An 18,874-nucleotide genomic window follows, 5' to 3' on the forward strand; every position below is an offset into this window, starting at 1 on the left:
ACAATATAATCAGTTAAAAATACTACTACTACTACTAATAATAATAATAATACAATTCACTGCACTCATAGGTACTTTTGGTATTATTATTATTATTATTATTATTATTATTGAAACGATTCATGCAGCTGATTATATGGATCCGAAACGCCTGTAGAGATTATGTATGTGTAAAAACAAACTGACCCTTGCCATCAAGGGGCGTCTTATTTAAGTCATGACAATGACAGAGCGAAAAATACAAACATAAGAAAACAAATTTGTAAAGGAAAAAAATAAAGTGCTTTCCTGTGCATTGCACCATGCCATGGAGGAGTAAAGTGGGTGTGGAGTTTGGACCCTACACTTTCTTGATCACGGTCGAAGGTGGGGGTGAAGTGATCAGCACCACGTCCATGGCCACCTTCTTTCGCCAAAAGTTATCTCCAGGTACCCACTTTATACGACGCTGGGTGGGCGCCAGAACCGCTTGAACAGGTGGAAAATATACTGGTTCTCCCCCGCTGGGGATCGAACCCGGATCTCTCGCATGGTAGTCAGATTAAATAATTTACATTCAATTTGTTACTACAAGAAAAGTTCGCAGCACACCTTGACCTTGTGGAGGAACACCGGTTGCGAAACATAGATTTAGATAGAGGGCAATGGCGCCAAATAATAAGAATTAAAATTAAAAGTATTTCAGAAATAGAATTCCAGAAAGCTGTGGGGTAAAAAGTGACCTTCAGCCAGACACTGTCTCAACCTCTCCTGACGAGCGCCGATACACCTTGAATATCTTGGCCTTTGACCGGGAGGTGATTCTCCGGTACCCACAAGGTCTACTCGGAAAGAAATCGTGTGTATGCGCTCCCCTCTCACCGCACCACCGCCCGAAACTTCCCCCCTTACTCCACTTCCCCCCGGGTACCGACAAGGGCGATAAAACCAGAGCGTGTGGGTGTGTAACGCGGACGCGATTTTTCTGCCACCTGGTGTGGAAAATAGTAAGCTCATCCCACACGTTGCATTGAAATTTGCCACCCTGTGGGGACACGTGAAAAACAAATTTTCCCAAGTAAGGATGCTATCCATCAGGTTCTTCCATGTACTTCCTATTAGGTAATTCCATTATCGTTCCTCAAAAATTCAAGGGCAGTGATCCGAGGCTTCTAAATGTATTTTCGTAACGATTTCCTTATGGGGACCGGATTTTGGTCCCCACAAGTCGGTGTGGTCCCCATAAGGTGGATTCACAACTGACGAGTGTCCCCATAAGGTAGCATCTGCAAAAGCGCGCGCGCACACACACACACACACACACACACACACACACACACACACACACACACACACACACACACACACACACACACACACACACACACACACACACACACACACACACACACACACACACACACACACACACACACACACACACACACACACACACACACACACACACACACACACACACACACACACACACACACACACACACACACACACACACACACACACACACACACACACACACACACACACACACACACACACACACACACACACACACACACACACACACACACACACACACACACACACACACACACACACACACACACACACACACACACACACTGGTAACAAAATAAAGAGAAATCCCCTAACTCAATGATGTTAATTATGTCGAAAAGTAGTGTAAATCAAATGGCAATATAAATGGTTTGTTCTTAAGAGCCCTGTGGAACTTACTTTCTGGACAAACCTCATATTTTTAAACCCTCAAAGCTGTGGTGGAACGTATTGCACAAAGTGCAAGTTTGGCGCACACATAAAACAGGAAAAAATGGCGACTCCCACACCCTGTTTTAGAGACTTTGGTGCTGCTTAGAGTGGATCCTTCGACACTCGACAGACCAAACAAAAATTGAGAGCTTACCCCATTTGCAGCTCCTTGACCATTACAAACATCACCACGCTCCTCGCTAGAATTGTAAAACAAGCTAGCACCTTGTTTTTGTACCTATGAAGAAATAAGTGTAATATCTGTGCATCAAAAAAATATATATGTATATCAAACTTCTTCGCAGATATCTGCAATATTGTAGTCGCCATTATTATAACTTTTTTTTTAACACATTTTTTCCATGATAATTTTTGACTTGGTATTTTGATATGATCAACGTACAGTCAACTTTGGATGTAGCAACTTAGTTATAGTGAACATTCAACTATACTAAACCTAAGTCACCAGTTTTGAACCTCACCTAAGTTTTAATGAACCTTAAATAATAAAATGTCCATGAAAACAATTATCATTATTAGAACTGTACTTCAAAACAAATCATATTATACAGGGTGTTAAAAAAGTATGGGAAATTTTGAAACTGAAGTGTAGAGAAGAGAATAAATAGTTGCAAGAGATTTAATCATGGAAATAAATAGCGCAGATCAAGTCGAAAGGATTCGTGAGGAAATTGTCCAAATTCCTGCACATGTCGAGCTATGCAGGATATTCCTGGATGAATGCAAGAATTTTTATGCAGAAATGGTCATCTACTGGTCGTCATCTTCAAATCATAAAACCTAACCATGTCTTCAGCGGTAAATAATGGAATCATACGCACTATTTTTCTCTTCTCTATAACACAGTTTTAAAATTTCCCATCTTTGTGAGACACCCTCACTAACTTGAAGACTTGTAGAAAGTGGTTTCTTGCCGGTTTTTGTTTTGATAGCATGCAGAACCCCTGAAATAGCTTGGGGGAGGCTGAGAAAGTGATTCTAGGGGTGAGGGTTGTGACTTATGGTGATGATGAAACATATGTTTGAGACAAGGGCGAGTCTGTAGCAGATTTTTATCTTGACTAAAATTTTGCCAAATACTGTTAGGTCATTGGTAAGTGTAACAAAAATACTAGAGTTAACCAAATACCAATGTGATGTATTGGTATCGGAATGTATCAGATTTCATTTACTGATACCGGCCGATACTTTTCCGGCACAAAAAATGCCATGCGACACTTACACAGTGTCTAATTATTCTTAAATTTATGCAAAACTCAAGGCTTTTATTAATTTTGAACCAATACAGTAAAACCTCGTTAATCTGGTCCCTGATAAGCTGGACTTCGCTTAATTCGGACAGGAAAAAGGGAAAAAAAAGAAGCAGAATGCAAGGTTTTAAATGTGGCTAGAAGTCAACAACCGCATTCATCATATTGATCTGTAACGGACTCCATTGTATTGCTTTACATTTTAATGTACTGTATAGTGTATTTAGGCCTATGCCCTTTAAATACACCATAATAAACATGTTTTGTTGCTATAAAGTGAGTTTTAATGCACTTTCTACTGTTCTTTTAGGTTATTTCAGTTAATCCGGACTTTCGTTAAACCGGTCAACTTATCCCCCCATTAGTCTGCATTAACGAGGTTTTTACTGTATTGTGGGGAAAAACCCTGCATTTTGTGCTTACATAATAGGTATTTAAAAAGTTGGTGCTTGTACTTGGATTGGAATACTCACTCACTAATATTAATCATTATTTTGAACAACTTCTAATGGTTAAAATTTTCAAACACTGGTATCAGTGTTGGTTCAAAGTGGTATCAGCTCAGCCCTAAAAAATGTCTAATACAAAGCACAAATGATTTCTGCATCAAACATGAAACTGGTAGGATATCAAATGCTTGGAAATGGCGATAATGGCATTATCAGAATGCCAGCACATTTTTTTAAAAAATTCCTCAAACTATTTTGTAACCTTTAAGATTGTAATGTTGAACACATCAAAACATCAAGCTGTAAACAACTTTATCACGGAACAAATATGTAATTCCAAATATTTTTTTAAAAAATTCTAAAGAAATATATATTTAGTATGATGTGTGTCTCCCATGGTTCGATTTGAAACAGCAACTTATTAGAAATTGTATGTTGTTTGCAATATATATATATATATTCACTGTATCTGAAATGTCGAAATAGTGTTAAATTCTTATACACTCCTACTGTAATAAATTACTTAATAGATAAGAGATTTTGTGAAGTTTTATTATGTTTTTCAGCTCAATATTATTTCATTTAACGCTATTACATACTATATTTGTCTTTTATTTGGGAAATATATATTTAATATACTAAAACATTAGAAGTTACTAAGGGATCAGAAGTTATTCCAAATGGCTGGTTTAGTTTCAAATGTCAGGCAGAGTGATAAAATGATCTAATTGGAATCTAGCTATTTTGATTAAGTAAAAATTACAGAAAATAATAGTAGTGCAATGGTCAACTTTTTATATAAGTGTGCAAAAAATGATGTCTTTACAAAAAAGTATAGTTTTAAATGCTCAAGAGTTTAAATGACATGTTATTAGGTACGGTCAATAAATGACTGGATTAATGCTGTGAAAAAGCAAAATAAAGTGACAGAGCGATGAAACTTACGGGGTATGTAGCCAGGCTGGGGTACATCTGGAGACGAGTTACAGACCACGTTGCTAGGTGCCAGGGAAGGGAGGTTGTGTATGTGCAATGTGCCTCCGAGGTGCCACTCAGTCATTCAGTGAGGTGAGTCATGGCGATCACAGTGCCAGGTGCCACAAAGGAGACTCAGCAATCCGTCATACAGTTTTTGACGGCAGAGGGCAACACACCAGGGAACATTTACGAGCGTATGACTGCTGTGTATGGTGGTGAATGCATGTCCCGAATACAAGTGTGTGAGTGGGCGGGTCTGTTTCGAGCAGGACACACAACAGTGTCTGATGCGGCACGTAGTGGGTGCCCTAATTGTGCCATTACTGCTGTTAATGACCTCATACGGGAGTGTCAGGGGATTAGTCTGAACCAGATTTCAACCGAACTAGGCATTAGTCATGGTACAGCATACACTATTGTTCATGAACACCTTCAATACCGGAAGGTGTGTGCAGCCTGGGTGCCAAAGATGCTCACAGAGGAGCAAAAGGCTGCAAGGAAGGGGAAGAGTCTCTGCTGCGGTACTTGACAGAGGGCGAGGGTTTCCTGGAGCGCATTGTGGCAATGGACGAGATCTTGCTCAGCCGGTATACGCCAAAGAGAAAATGTGACAGCAAGGAGTGAAAACACCCTTCTTCGTCCCTGCGGCCCAAGAAAAGCAGACAAGTCGACTTTGTTCGCAAGGTGATGTTTGTGTTTTTCTTTGATCATCGTGGTTCACTTCTCAGTCGCTTCCTCCGGCAGGGTGAAAAAGGAAGCTGCTCTGTAATCTGACATCTTGCGAAACGAGGTGAGACCTGCAATCAGGCGCAAGCGACGCGGCTTCTTGTCACGAGGTGTCATCCCAAGACAATGCACATCCCCACGTTGCTGGACACACTATGGACATGATCACACAAATGGGTTGGGAATGCTTAGATCATCCCCCCTACAGGCCTGACCTATCCCTGTGTGACTTTCATGTGTTTAGCTCAGTTTAGGCTCAGACGCACAACTGCAGGAGGCGGTCTTCCATTGGTGCTCACAGCAGCCACAGGACTTCTGGGACAGGGGCATCAAAAACCTGGTGAAGTGGTGGGATGCCTGCCTCAACAATGCAGGGGAGTATGCCAACCAGTATTAAAAGGTAAATTAATCCGGTTATTTATTGACCATATCAAATATATTGCGATGTGTAACATTTAGAGTGTTTTAAAATTTGTAGTTATATTTGCTACAAAAATGCAACATTTCTCTAATTTTGTCTAAACAAAATATTGCACTCTCTTTCTTTTAACCTACCCTACCCAAAAAGATCACTCAAGAAATTCTACACAAATTATCTATTTCGTTTATATCATGGGTTCCATTCAACTCCATTGTGTGGTATTCAATTCTATCATTATCACCTATATTGTCTATGCATTGGTAAAATTGCTGATATTTTACCAGTCTGTCTATATAAGTAGCCTGTAAATTAGTGCAAAAATCTGACATTTTGTTGTAATTTTGTGATCATAAAGGTGTAAATTAATGTATCCTGGTTTTGTAAAGCAAATTTAAATTTGCAATTACAAAGCCAAACTTATTGCGGACACCTGGTTGCATACGTATATCAAGGAGGTGAACAAATCATTCAGTTTATTTGTGGAACATATGCAATTATCTATCAGACTGATAGATTTGTGGGGATTATGAATATCAGTAAATTTTATATCTGTATTATTTTTATACCGACAACAAATTAATTTGCAATAAAAAGATAATGCAATTATTAAGAGTTTTTGACTAGTAATGATAGCAAAACAAGATAAATGTAAAATTGCATTCTACAATTTACATTAATGGCAATATAAAAAGGTAAAGTTATTCCCCCCCCGCAATCCTTCACACTGCAACATGGCATGAAGGCAAATGAAGATGGTGTGATCAGCACCACACTTTGGCTGTCTTTATGCTCCATCCCCCGGTCCCATATATTAAGAGGCTGGGTGACCCCGGAACCACTCCGTGCAGGGCTATTGCCAGTCCCACCTGGAAATCGAACCCATGTCTCCCGCAAGGCAGTCAGACACCCTGCTATCTGAACCACTGAGGATCTGATTAATGGCAACATAGATACTAATACTACAGAACAAACATTCAATTGTTTCCAAATACCACACTAACTACTGCTGATATGAGAACTAAATTTAAAAGAAACTAAATAAAGCCAAACATAATTAAAAGCTCTGCACATCTAACACGTTAAACATGATGAACAGCAATTAATTAGCTTAATTAAATACATACCGCAGGTGAGGCATCCATGGAATTGTACACCTGCAATATGTGAGGAATACAACCATGAAAATACAAACTTATAGAAATACAGAAGCTATATAATAAATGTCTATTTCTGTTTTATTTATAAAATATTGCCCACAAACAATGTGCAGATGTCCAAAAAATAAATAAAAATTAATAAGCAATATTAAATTAGTAGAATTTTTTTTTTAATCTATGAGGATTGCACTACGATCCAGCAATTTTACATTAAAAAATATGCAGACATGAACAATATAATAATCATACAAAAACGTGTTTTATCAATTTGCAATCAGGATTATAATTTTAGAGTCATTTACCATAGTTCCCACTACATGTGAAATGTTAAATAAATCTGTCACTGTGATATACTCCACTCTATCATTTTACAAAAATAAGAAAATTATTTTAGGACAATGATGTTTTTTGATAATACAAAGTAATGAGATAAGTTATAAAATGAAAACATTAAAGAAATGTTTCCATATATGTAGGAAGGGGAAAATGTGAAGATGTTTAAAAGTTTGGGGGAAATACATGTGTGCTATATTGATATAATATATTTTGTTTAATACTTCATTTTCACATATAAAGGGTGTTTTTTTTTAGAGGCGGAGAACTTTAAGTTAAAATAAAACACAGAAAAATTATTTCAATATCCATGTAATTGGTTGTACTTTACAGATCATGTTATGGCATTAATGTTTGAATATGATTTCAGGCATGTGGCCACCGCGACTGGCGCGTACATGACGTAATCTGGAGGTCCAATTTTCACACACTCTTGGCAGTACATCAGGCTGTATGTCGGCAATAATGAGTCGAATATTGGCTTCCAAGTGCTCAATTGTTTCTGGTTTATCGGCGTGGACGTGCGACTTGACATATCCCTAGAGAAAATAATCCAACGGCGTCAAATCGCACGAACGCAGTGGCCAGTTAACAGGGCCATTGCGTGAAATTAATCGGTCGTCGAACGTTTCTTGCAGTAAACGAATTGTGGCATGCGCTGTAAGACAGGTTGCCCCATCCTGCTGAAACCACATGTCTGCCACATTCATGTCTTGCAATTGAGGCACGAAAAAGTTAGTAATCGTGTCCCTGTACCGCGCACCGTTGATTGTCACTTTCTGACCAAAATCATTTTTGAAGACATACGGACCAATTATTCCACGGGCCCATAGAGCGCACCACACGGTCACCTTTTCTGGATGTAATGGTGTTTTGACAATGGCTTGTGGATTACCATCACTCTAAATGCAGCAATTTTGTTTATTGACATAACCATTTAACCAAAAGTGTGCTTCATCACTGAACAAAAGTTTCAAATGAAATTGTGGATCAATAGCAATTTGTCCTTCAGCCCATTCACCAAATGTACGGCGTGAACGATGATCATGTGGCTTCTATTCCTGTACCAGTTGAATCTTGTACGCACGTAAACCAAGATCTTGACGCAAAATATTCCATAACGTGGATGGACACAAGTTTAATTGTTGAGCACGATGACGAATCGAGGCAACACTACACTGCACTACTCCTATTGCTTGCTCTGTCCGCACTGTACGACGTCTTACGGGATGCATATTATCGTGTAGAGTAAATGTATTGCGAAAACGATCCATAGTTCCTCGAATTAATCGCTCTGATGGACGATTATGAGCACCGTAAATTGCACGTAATGCTCGATGAGTTTGTCGAACGGAACCATGATTTTCAAAATAAAGTTGCACAATTTGCAACTGTTGCTCCAGCGTGAGTCTATTCATGATGACTTGCCAAACCAAACTAACCTCGAAACAAGTGGGAACTGCCTTCTATGCTGTCGCAGAAAACAGTGTTGCCAGTTTAAAGTTCTCCACCTCTAAAAAAAACGCCCTTTATAAACCTCTACAAGCCAATGATGTAGATGTTTATATCGCAACAGAAAAATTTAGAAGACTTAATTCTACTTCAAGCTCAGACATGGTAGGTCTATAGGAAAAAAATATTGTAATACTTCATTAGGTAATATTGCTATGTTGCCATATTTTTTCATCTGAATAGATCTTGAAGTCTAAAAGTTAATCAGGGCATTACTGTTATATGGAAGCAAAGGGGAGGGGGAGAGAGGGGGAGGGAGAGAGAGGGGGAGAGGGGGAGGGGAGGGAGACAGAGAGAGAGAAAGAGAGAGAGGGGGGTGTTGGTTTTGTTATTGAGAATATGTACAGAAGTAAATAAACACAATAAATATAAATTACTGTATTTACTCAATCCACCATTACCCCGAATCCCAGACACCTGGATTTTGAAGGAGAAAAATTGAGAAGTTTATTATCATAGTTATTAATTTCATCATGGCCAGCCTTGCACTTTTGTGGTAGAAGCTTTTTCATTATGTTTCTCAACAATTAATTTATACAATAATATTTCATTTCAAACTTCTTGCAAGGGTCCCGGGTTCGAATCCCGCTTGGGCTTGGTTGTTTGTGAATGTCCATTCATCAATTTCATCATTTCATCACTCATCCCCATCTTCGCAAATTAGCCAAGAGGCACAAGACGTGAAGCAAAATAAACTAAATCAATCAAACTTCTTGTAAATGCAATAATGTTCTTTGCTTCCAGTTCCAAGAACTGTTGTCTTCAAAAAGTTCTGACTGCTACATGTGATTTTAAAAAGCATTTCTATCCTTCATCCCTTCAGTCCTATTAACCTATTTTTCCATGCTTTATTTACATTCAACAATCCACACCATGACAAGGACTCTAATCCTAAATATTTTATTCATGGATGCTTATCAGGCCAGTAATTGAGCACAAAGCATACAGAATAGATGGTGTTCACATATGGTTAGGTGGAACTGAGCTGATACTGATTCCGATGTATCGGTATCAGCCCATACCACTGGTATCAGTATCGGAAAGTATCAGTTGGAATTTATTTACCGATACTTGCTGATATTTTTCAAGTATTTTGTTCTTTCACGAAGTCTGCAAAAAATGGCATGCAACACTTTCACGGAGTCTAATTATCCTGGAAATTATGCAATATTCAAAGTTTCTCTCTATATTGCACCAGTTTTGTGTGAAAAACTGAATTTTCTGATAATACTAGGTCATTCAAATATGACCGGGACTTATTTTTTTTCAAACAACCTGCCATGCGCAGCAGTGGTGCGTCCATGGGAGAATAGAGCCACAACCCCCACCCACCCTCCCACGCAGGTTAGAACCTGCTGTCGTGTCTGAGTGTTGCTAGAGTGATGAGCGAACAGAAGGTGCCGGGGAGCGTGGAACAACGTATTGTGATCAAATTTCTCATTTGAGGAAACGTTCAGCCATCTGAAATTTTGCAGGGACTCAAACAGTATGGTGAAGAGTATCTCTCACAAACCCGTGTGTTTGAGTGGTGTAAGTACTTCAAAGAGGGAAGAGAGCACGTGGAGAATGAACCGCATGATGTCGGCCACGAACATCCATCACCCAGACCCAAGAAAGAACGGTTGACTTGTTCGGTAGGAAAAGTGATGGCAACTTTTTTTTTTTCGGACTGGCAGGGGGTTATCCATGTAGACTTTCTTACAGCTTATTACTCAGAACTCCTGACAACAGAAGTGAAGGAAAATATTAGATCCAAGCGGAAGAGGTGGAAAGCAGGTAGCCTTCCTTCAAGACACTGCACGGCCTCATACAGCCAAAACAATTATGGCAACTCTCAACAAATTGAAATGGGACCTTCTGCCACACCCGCCATACAGTCCCGATTTGGCCCCAAGTGATTTCTACCTGTTTGGCAGGCTTAAATCAGACTTGGAAGGCAAGTGGTTTGCAGATAACGATGCCGTCATCGGCAGTGTTCGGGAGTGGATACGCAGCCAACCGAATTATGAAAAGGGCATTAAGATGCTTCCAAAATGTTGGAAAAAATGTATGGACTCTGGAGGGGAGACTCTGGAGGGGGTGACGTGTGCAAATAAGTATTTGACAATAAAGGATTTGGTAAAAAAAAATCAGTCCCGGTCGTATTTGAATAACCTAGTATAACATGCAATTTTAATATTCTCATGTAATTCTCAAATGTTTAAAAGTAAAAATATTGGTAAATTGATGCATATATGAGTAATTAAGAGTGAAGGAATACTTGCACACTAACATTAAGATATATTTCAAACAACTTTTTATTTATTTATAGTTTTCAGGTACTACCTAGGTAGTATCGGTGAAAATCAGTGAGGGGTATTTGTAAAGGTTCGAACTGGTATGAGCTCAGTCGTAGTTCGGACCTCTATAACTACGCCATTATTTTCTACCAGTCTACCATTTCATTTTTTCACATTTTTAGCAGTCTCCCTCAAAAAATAAAAATAAAAAATAATAATTCATGGGGACCCAAGTAAATGCAGTATATTTATAAACCAACAAAACTTAAAATAATGCGACTTCTCACAGTGTAAAAATGTGACAAACTAAGTGGGATAATATGAAAGTAAATGACACTAACAACTAAGTTATCTCAGCCTGATTACAGACTGACTAAAAAAGGCCAACACGGTAACTTAATTTAGCATTTGAAATATTGTAAGGAATACCAAACATGCCTTAACAAGATACACAGCAGTAATATAATACTTGACACAACAAAATATATTCTAGTTTGCTTTAAATTGGTATGCATGCTGTGTTTAACAAGCATAACTACACATGCAATTTATACAGTGCAAGCACTATGTTGCTACCATGCTTCTACCATGCAGTGCATGAATACTTTTTAAAGATTTGTTAAAAAAAACAACCTTCATATATTAGTTTACACAATATTACAATGATGCAAAGGTAATAAAATTAGAGATAGCCATATCCAGATAGTTTTTATCTCAAGGGTTTGGAGTACTTTTGTGTACGGTGCACAGTATTAAAGTTCAATCAAAATTGAGGGGGGGGGGGGGAGTTAAGTTCTATGTTACGTAAGTATCCTTAATTTTCAGTTAAGAAGTCAGCTTTCAGTCTTGCCACCAAAGATTCCGGCTTCGAGGACTGAGCTGAGCCATAGGTGTTCTTTGAGAGTGTCAATCTATTTCATCTAATTCACCAAAAATAGCAGAAAAGAAACACAAACAACAAAAATACAACTGGATCTTTATTTGCATGTCGTTTCCTTATTTAACAATAACTTGTGGCAGCACCTCTCCGATGGCACAGTGGTAGCACCTTGTAATCAAAGGGTCGATTCCCGGTGGAGGCCCATAGTGGTTCAGATCCCACTTTAAGCTGTAGGCCCATTCCCGATTAGCCTTACTGTGCATAGAGTGAACTTAAAACACGAAATCAATCAATCAATAACCTGAGTCGCAACAGCCTGTGAGGGCCAGGGCCTATACATACCAGCTGCCGGCCTCGCTCCCACCTGCCGAGGTGGGAGATCATCCAACCACCATTAGTTGTGGTAGGTTTCCGTGACCGGGTTACGCTACTCATCCGTAGCTCCCCAACTTCCTCGGTGGGTGGCCATCGGTCCCACACACTGGCCGAAGTCTCAGAAAAAGTTATGCTTTCTCCAGGAGACTCGAACATGCATGCCCAAAGCATGCCGCCACCCAGGGTGTGGGACCATTTTTCTTATTTGGAGTTTTCTTTTCTGTCCCTTTTGGCTAATCACTAGGGACATTGAATTTTCGCGATGCGCGAAATTGCGAAATGTGAAAAAAAAGATTCAATTTTGAACATTCTGCACATAACTACACCCCCAATGATGAAATATGCATGAGTTTTATTCGCGAAGTAATGCAAAATGTGTGCTTTTCCACGAAATGAACGCTTTTTCGCGAAATAATCGTGAAATATCATCAAATTAAGTAGAAAACACGCAAAAACCGGCAATCGAGGTTGTGCGCGCAAACTGTCAATTTGTAACGAAACGTTTGCCTAAAGTTTCCTACCACTTGCAGCTGAAGAACGTTTTATCTTCGATCACATCAGGAAGATGCTGCAAATTGGGATTTCCCATACACATAATCTCAGTTCGAAAACTTCACTCCCTGTCAAGCTGCATTCCTTACTTCCCCCGAATACGCAATTTAGAAAAGAAGTGATTTTGTGTTGATGTTTTCTTTTTGGTTGGACAGCTAAGTACTTGTGTATGTGTACAGTATATAAAAATGAAGTAGTTTATCAATTTATAGCTCTTTTGTATGTTGTTTCCTCTCATGATGAAAAAGTGTGTGCCAATTTTTTTTTTCCACCGCTGGTATATACTGCTGATCTAACATTTTATTTACCGCTCTCCTCAGTTTTTATTTACCATAAATTTGTCTCCCTACTAATCACACTGATTAGAATGAACTGTGAGTACATAGAATTGAAGAAAGGATACTGACAAAGTAATACCCATGCAGGGACTTGAACTTGGGACCATCAGTGGATAAAAATGTGCTCAGGCAGCCAAGGAATGGATCTTTAATTCCATTTTAAGCTAGATACACCACTGGACTCCCATTTATTTCTTATGGTGAATGAAAATGTTCACTCTCTCCACTAATGGGACCAATGGAAACAAATGATTTTTCTTTTTTTTTTTTGTAAATATGAGCTCTTCATTGTGTTAAGTAACATGTTTAGGGAGAGTCTAGTAATTCCATGTAGTTGCACCAATGCCAAAGACCCAAATGTGTGAATTTTGAGTCTAACCTAGTGCAGTTTCAGACTGCTTTTTGTTGATGGATTCTTATGCTAACTGAAATGATCTACTACGCGGTCATCATAAGTAGGTTCACATTTTGCCGATGACAACATTTACCTAAATGTAAAACCTGTTTCTTTACCAGGATATTGAATATTAAAATGCTATTATCTCGAAACAAGATTAGGCACACTCATGGTTTTGGCATGGTTCCATGTTAAATTCTACTTTCTGTCTGACGCATTCAGCTTTTCACGACCGGATCGGGAAACTGCAGATTTCCGAAACCTTGATCCAGGACATTATTCCTGGTTTTCAAAACTGACAGTAAATAATTTGAAATCTGGATATCCACTATCCTATTATATTGGTCATCATTACATTGAATTCACAATCAGATTCTATTGGTAACTACAGAGCATTCCCTGACATTCGCTACGAGACTCGGCGGCAAGCAGCCCGGCATCAGCGCTTGTCTTTCCCGGTGAACGGGTCAGCGACAGTCGCTAGAGTCGGCTATTAAGATTACAGTTTTCATATTGTGTACTAGCCTTGACTACAGAAGGTGTTGAAAATGATGTCCCTCTGCTGCAACACTTTCCTGGCATCTCCGAAGGAAATTGGCATTTACACGTGCAAGTTTGTCTACTGTAATTCTCCCGATTTTTCGTACAATACTCTCTTTAACTCACGGATGGTGTGCGGATTGTCTTTGTATACTCTATTTCCCCATTTTCTTTCCACTTTTATTCAGAACTGACCCTGTTACTCTAAACTTTTTTACGAGGTTTAATATAAGCGACTGTCGCGGACCCGGTAACCGGGAAAGACAAGCGCTGATTCCGGGCCGTTTGCCGCAGAGTCTCGTAGCGCATGTCAGGGAATGCTCTGTAGAATAACTGTCTACTCAGGAGATGGCAATTGCTAATAACGAATTGCACGTAATGCAATTACGAGTACTGCAATGGGCATTTTTCGCTTGAGCTGCAAATAGTTCACATGGACAGCACTAAATGGCATACAGAGTTGATAGGTCTTACACTAGAGCGAAAAATGCTCGAACAAGCAAAACACTCGAACGAGCGAAACACACTCGAACTCTTTAACCCTATTAGTAGACGTATTTCCATAATTTGTCTCTGGTAGTGGGCCCTCAAATATGGATCGTGAAGTAAAAGACGAAGTGAAATTGAAAAATAACAAACATAGTCATCATCTCAATGTTAAAATGCAGTTTTGTATATCTTACAGAGTTGGGTTCGATTGAGTTGGTATTTTAAGTCCACTTTAAGCACAGTAAGGCTAATCGGGACTGGACCTACAGTTTAAAGTGGGATCCGAAACACTGAGCCTCCACTGGATATCGAACCAGGAACCAGTCGATTACAAGGCAACGACACTACCACTGCGCCATTGGAGAGGTCCTGTATATCTTACTGAGATATGTGAAAATGAAATAGATGATTATGGGCTGAAACTGCATAGATTAACATTTTATGTTTCTACGATAATTGTCACATTAAAATGACATTCAATTGAATGTTATAACTGCATTTTATTATATGAATATGATTATTCTTTTCGGTAAGTGAACAATGATGTACACATGTACTTGTTGCTATGTGATACGATATTTGTAATTGTTTAGGCAGATCTGTCAGCATGTGTATTCATTTTACGTATCGGTCTGTAGATATTGCATACTTTCATATATATTGTGTTTGAGTCTTACATAATAATATATGGAATTATTATTTAGCTTTGTAATTGCATAGAGTGGTATCCTTCCTTGTATGGGTCATGGTTGACAGTGCTCCTTATTAGGCTCTGAAGTACGGGACGTTGTCAATCATTCCACTACAAGTATGGTAAGATCGAGCGTAGCACACTCGCGGGTGGGAGACGCGAACGAGTTTGAGCGAGCGAAAGTGGTGCTATGCAGTACTCTAGCATGCATACAATCTTTCAACATAATGAACACCTAAATCATAACAGGTTTCAGAATTCATTGTTTGTAAAATTGGTGTAGGACATGGCCATCCAAACTGTGTCCAGTAGTAAGAAGATTGATAGATGAAGAAATTGAGGCTCACTTGAAGCTTCACACAATGAAATTGTTGGCAGAGAGACATCTTTGTCAGAGGAAAAACATGTAGATATCACGTCAGAAAATGCATGTCTAAGTAAGTAGTTAATGCATATTTTTCAATAAAGCTTATTCATATTGACAAATAGCATTTCCTACAATCAAAATAATTTAATGGTAAAAATTACCCTGCATGAGTTATATCGTGGGTCATGTAGATGTGAGTGTTCAGACTGTTTTTCAGTTGAGCAAAAATATGGACAGCGTCATGTAATGGAACACTGTCCAGATGGTTTCTCGGTGGGATGAAAATGTTTCCAAAGAGTGTAAACAAGTGTTTAGTGAATAATGTTTCAATAAAACTTATTCATAATGACTAGTGTGTATTAAAATGAAAATAATTTAGGGGTAAAAAAATTACCCCATGTGTGTCCTAATGTGTATTAAAAATAATTTAGGGGTAAAAATTACCCCATGCGAGTCCTAATGTGTATCAAAATTAAAATAATTAAGGGGTAAAAAAATTACCCCATGCGAGTCCTAATGTGTATTGAAGTAAAAATAATTTAGGGGTAAAAAAAATACCCCATGTGATTCCTAAGATTTGTCATGCTGATTCAAGTTATCAAGCAGGGTGTCTACCAAAATAACAAATCCAAAATTCTTGACTTCTTCACGACTTTTCCTTCATTCTTTCAATTTTTCTTAACATGTATTTAATCACCCCCTACATAGGCATAGCTGGACATTAAGAAAATATATATATATTTTTTTTAATGAAAAACCCCTTCCACAAGCCTGGTTAAGATGAAAACTGAATCTCTATTTAACAAGAGATTAAGACTTGCTTTAATTATTAATACATGTAAAAATTAATGTTTCAGACTTCATCCTGGATGAGGAATGGCCATATTGCTTTAATATTTTTACAAAACTTCACACATATAAGAATGTAATTCTTAAGAAGCAAAGCGAAAAAATCTTAACCACAACTCAATACAATTTTAGATTTCTAAATATTTAATTTTATCAAATCCCAGTAGAGGCACATAACAATGTAAATTCACTATACTGTAAAAAAAAATTGCAAAAATTCTTGACCACCAGCATAATTTCTTGACATTTTCTTGACTTTCTTGACCTACCTATTGATTTCTCGACATTTTCTTGACATTCTTTACTGGTAGACACCCTGTCAAGGGTTAATAAAAGTCAAAGTACTCAGTACAGTACTTTTCTCTCTCCTTGTTCGACATTCTGATGAAACTTCAAAAAAATATGAGTTTTAAAACATTTTAACAACCAATGTGATCAACTTACTTTGTAGTTACTATATGACACTTAAATTGTTAACCTGCAATGTGGGGGAAGAACTAAACTTGACAACTCTGTTTCCAACTGCATGTCTTCTTTGGATGTTAAGGTAAAAGGATTTTTGTGGAATTGCCGAAGGTTTCACTGCATACTAAATTTATTGCAATTCATCTTTCCCAATTACTCAAAGTGTCAAGGTAGCAGATCTTGTTGTCCTTGGAATTGAAGATAAAGAAACAGGTGCAAGTGGAATTGATGCCACCACATGCAAAATACAGTGGTAGGCATATGAATGAGTTGTTGAATTAAAATCATTCGAGCAAAGCAGACACTTTGCCCCAACATTTTATTTTATTTGTTATAAATATATGAAGACTTACAGCGATGAGCCATTACATTAATACCACCCCGACCTGGGAACACTTAGCGCACCTGGAGCACGGAGAGTAACACGTGGCACCATGGTAGGTCTACAGGCTAGCTGTTAGTAGTGTCTCCGGCGTCAGAATGGGAAAAGCAGCCGATCTTACCCAGTATGTTAGAGGTCAAATTGTGATGGCACGGCACCTTGGTACCAGCATCTCTGAAACGGCACGGCACCTTTGTACCAGCATCTCTAAAACGGCACGGCATGTTGGCTGCTCTCATGCCGCTGCTATGAGGACGTATCGAAAGTGGTGCAAAGATGGGCAAACAACGAAACGTTGTCCAACCTTATGTCGACAGCGGCTCATTGATGCCAGAAGCAAGCAGAGGCTGTCGCGCACTGTTCGGAGCGACCGCAAGGCGACAGAGTGAGAAATCGCCCACAGGTACAACAGTGGCGACCAGGACATAGTTTCATATCACACCATTCATCGAACACTGCTGTGCATGTGACTGCAGACATACTGTGATAGCTCATTATGTAGGTGGTCATAATGTAATGGCTAATCGTTGTATATTATGTAAGTCCTCCTATATTTATTTTATTACAATTAACGATCATTCACTGAGTGTAGTTAGTTTGCAAGATTATTTTGAAAAGAAAGTAACTATAAAAATAACTTACAATTACTTTTCAAGTAGCAGTAACTGTAACAGAGTTACTTTTTAAAATGAGTAACTGTAACTGAAGTTATTTTTAAAAGGTAGCTTTCCAAACATGCCAGTTGGGACTGGCCATACAGTTTAAAATGGGATTGAAACATCTGAAGTGTCTCCACCAGGAATCAATTCATGACCTTCAATTACCCCTTATTGACTAGATCACTACAGCTTGCCTTTACTTCAAGACAGGTTTTTGGAATTACCATATTTAACCTCAACCTCCACACAATATACTTCCACGGACCACAAAGGTATTTACTCTAAATACTACTTTCTCAAGTGTCCTATATTGTAATAAACAAACCAGTTTACTGCAACTGGTATGCATGTTCAGATAAATCCACGTAACACATCTTAAAATAATGCAAATTTGCATTGCAGAACAAGATCTATTTATTATTATTAATTATATATATTTGTAAACAGCGTATTGTGAAACATTAGCTGATAAATAATCAATCTTCTCATTTGTATCAACAACAAAAATTAACCATCTTAGAACTGATTCAAAAACTAAGTAATGCAAGTGCTTCTTGTCCAATTCCATAGGGACTGTCAATGCAAATGAGAAGTCCGCGAGATGTTACCCGTCATGAAATTATCAATCTCGTTTAAACACTGTTCAGTTTTTAACACAAATGTATAATAATTAAAATACGTAAGTATAATCAGGGTTATAAAATAGTCACGATGGCACATGAACTTTTCAAATTTAGTGTTAAAAAAAATATATTATTTTAATATTTAGAGTTCGCTTATGGAAATTTCCCACTTTTTTTAAATAACGGGTATAGTATGCATCTTTTAATGCCTTTATGCTTTTCTATATCACGTGTATAATTAAATCAAAATAAACATGCTATAAAAATTTCTGCAATGTTGTTAGCCGAATTTTAAAATCTGTGGTGAGATTTTAATCGAATCTTGTATTAATTAATAAATTAATGTTTTAAGATCATATTTCATGATGTGT

General features: G+C 38.2%; 1 protein-coding gene across 9 annotated transcripts in view; it reads right to left on the bottom strand.

The window, feature by feature from the left end:
• Positions 1-18,874, bottom strand: part of Nhe3 (Na[+]/H[+] hydrogen exchanger 3) — a 219,157-nt gene that overhangs the window by 99,842 nt on the left and 100,441 nt on the right. For 5 of the 9 annotated variants that reach the window (XR_014441004.1, XM_083115378.1, XM_083115375.1 and 2 more), the window contains exons 12-13: positions 6,740-6,769; positions 1,925-2,008 (exon numbers count right to left, since the gene is read on the bottom strand). The exons of 2 other annotated variants lie outside the window; for them this stretch is intronic. Coding sequence is in view for 6 of the 7 variants with exons in the window: in XM_083115378.1 (XP_082971504.1) it covers positions 1,925-2,008; positions 6,740-6,769 (114 nt within the window). In the remaining variant the exon portion in view is untranslated. The remainder of the gene's footprint in view (positions 1-1,924; positions 2,009-6,739; positions 6,770-18,874) is intronic. 2 more of the 9 variants (XM_083115381.1, XM_083115379.1) reach the window with 1 other exon arrangement.

The sequence above is a fragment of the Lepisma saccharinum genome, chromosome 30 (assembly GCF_977018435.1).
Source record: "Lepisma saccharinum chromosome 30, izLepSacc3.1, whole genome shotgun sequence".
Taxonomy (NCBI): Eukaryota; Metazoa; Arthropoda; class Insecta; order Zygentoma; family Lepismatidae; genus Lepisma; species Lepisma saccharinum.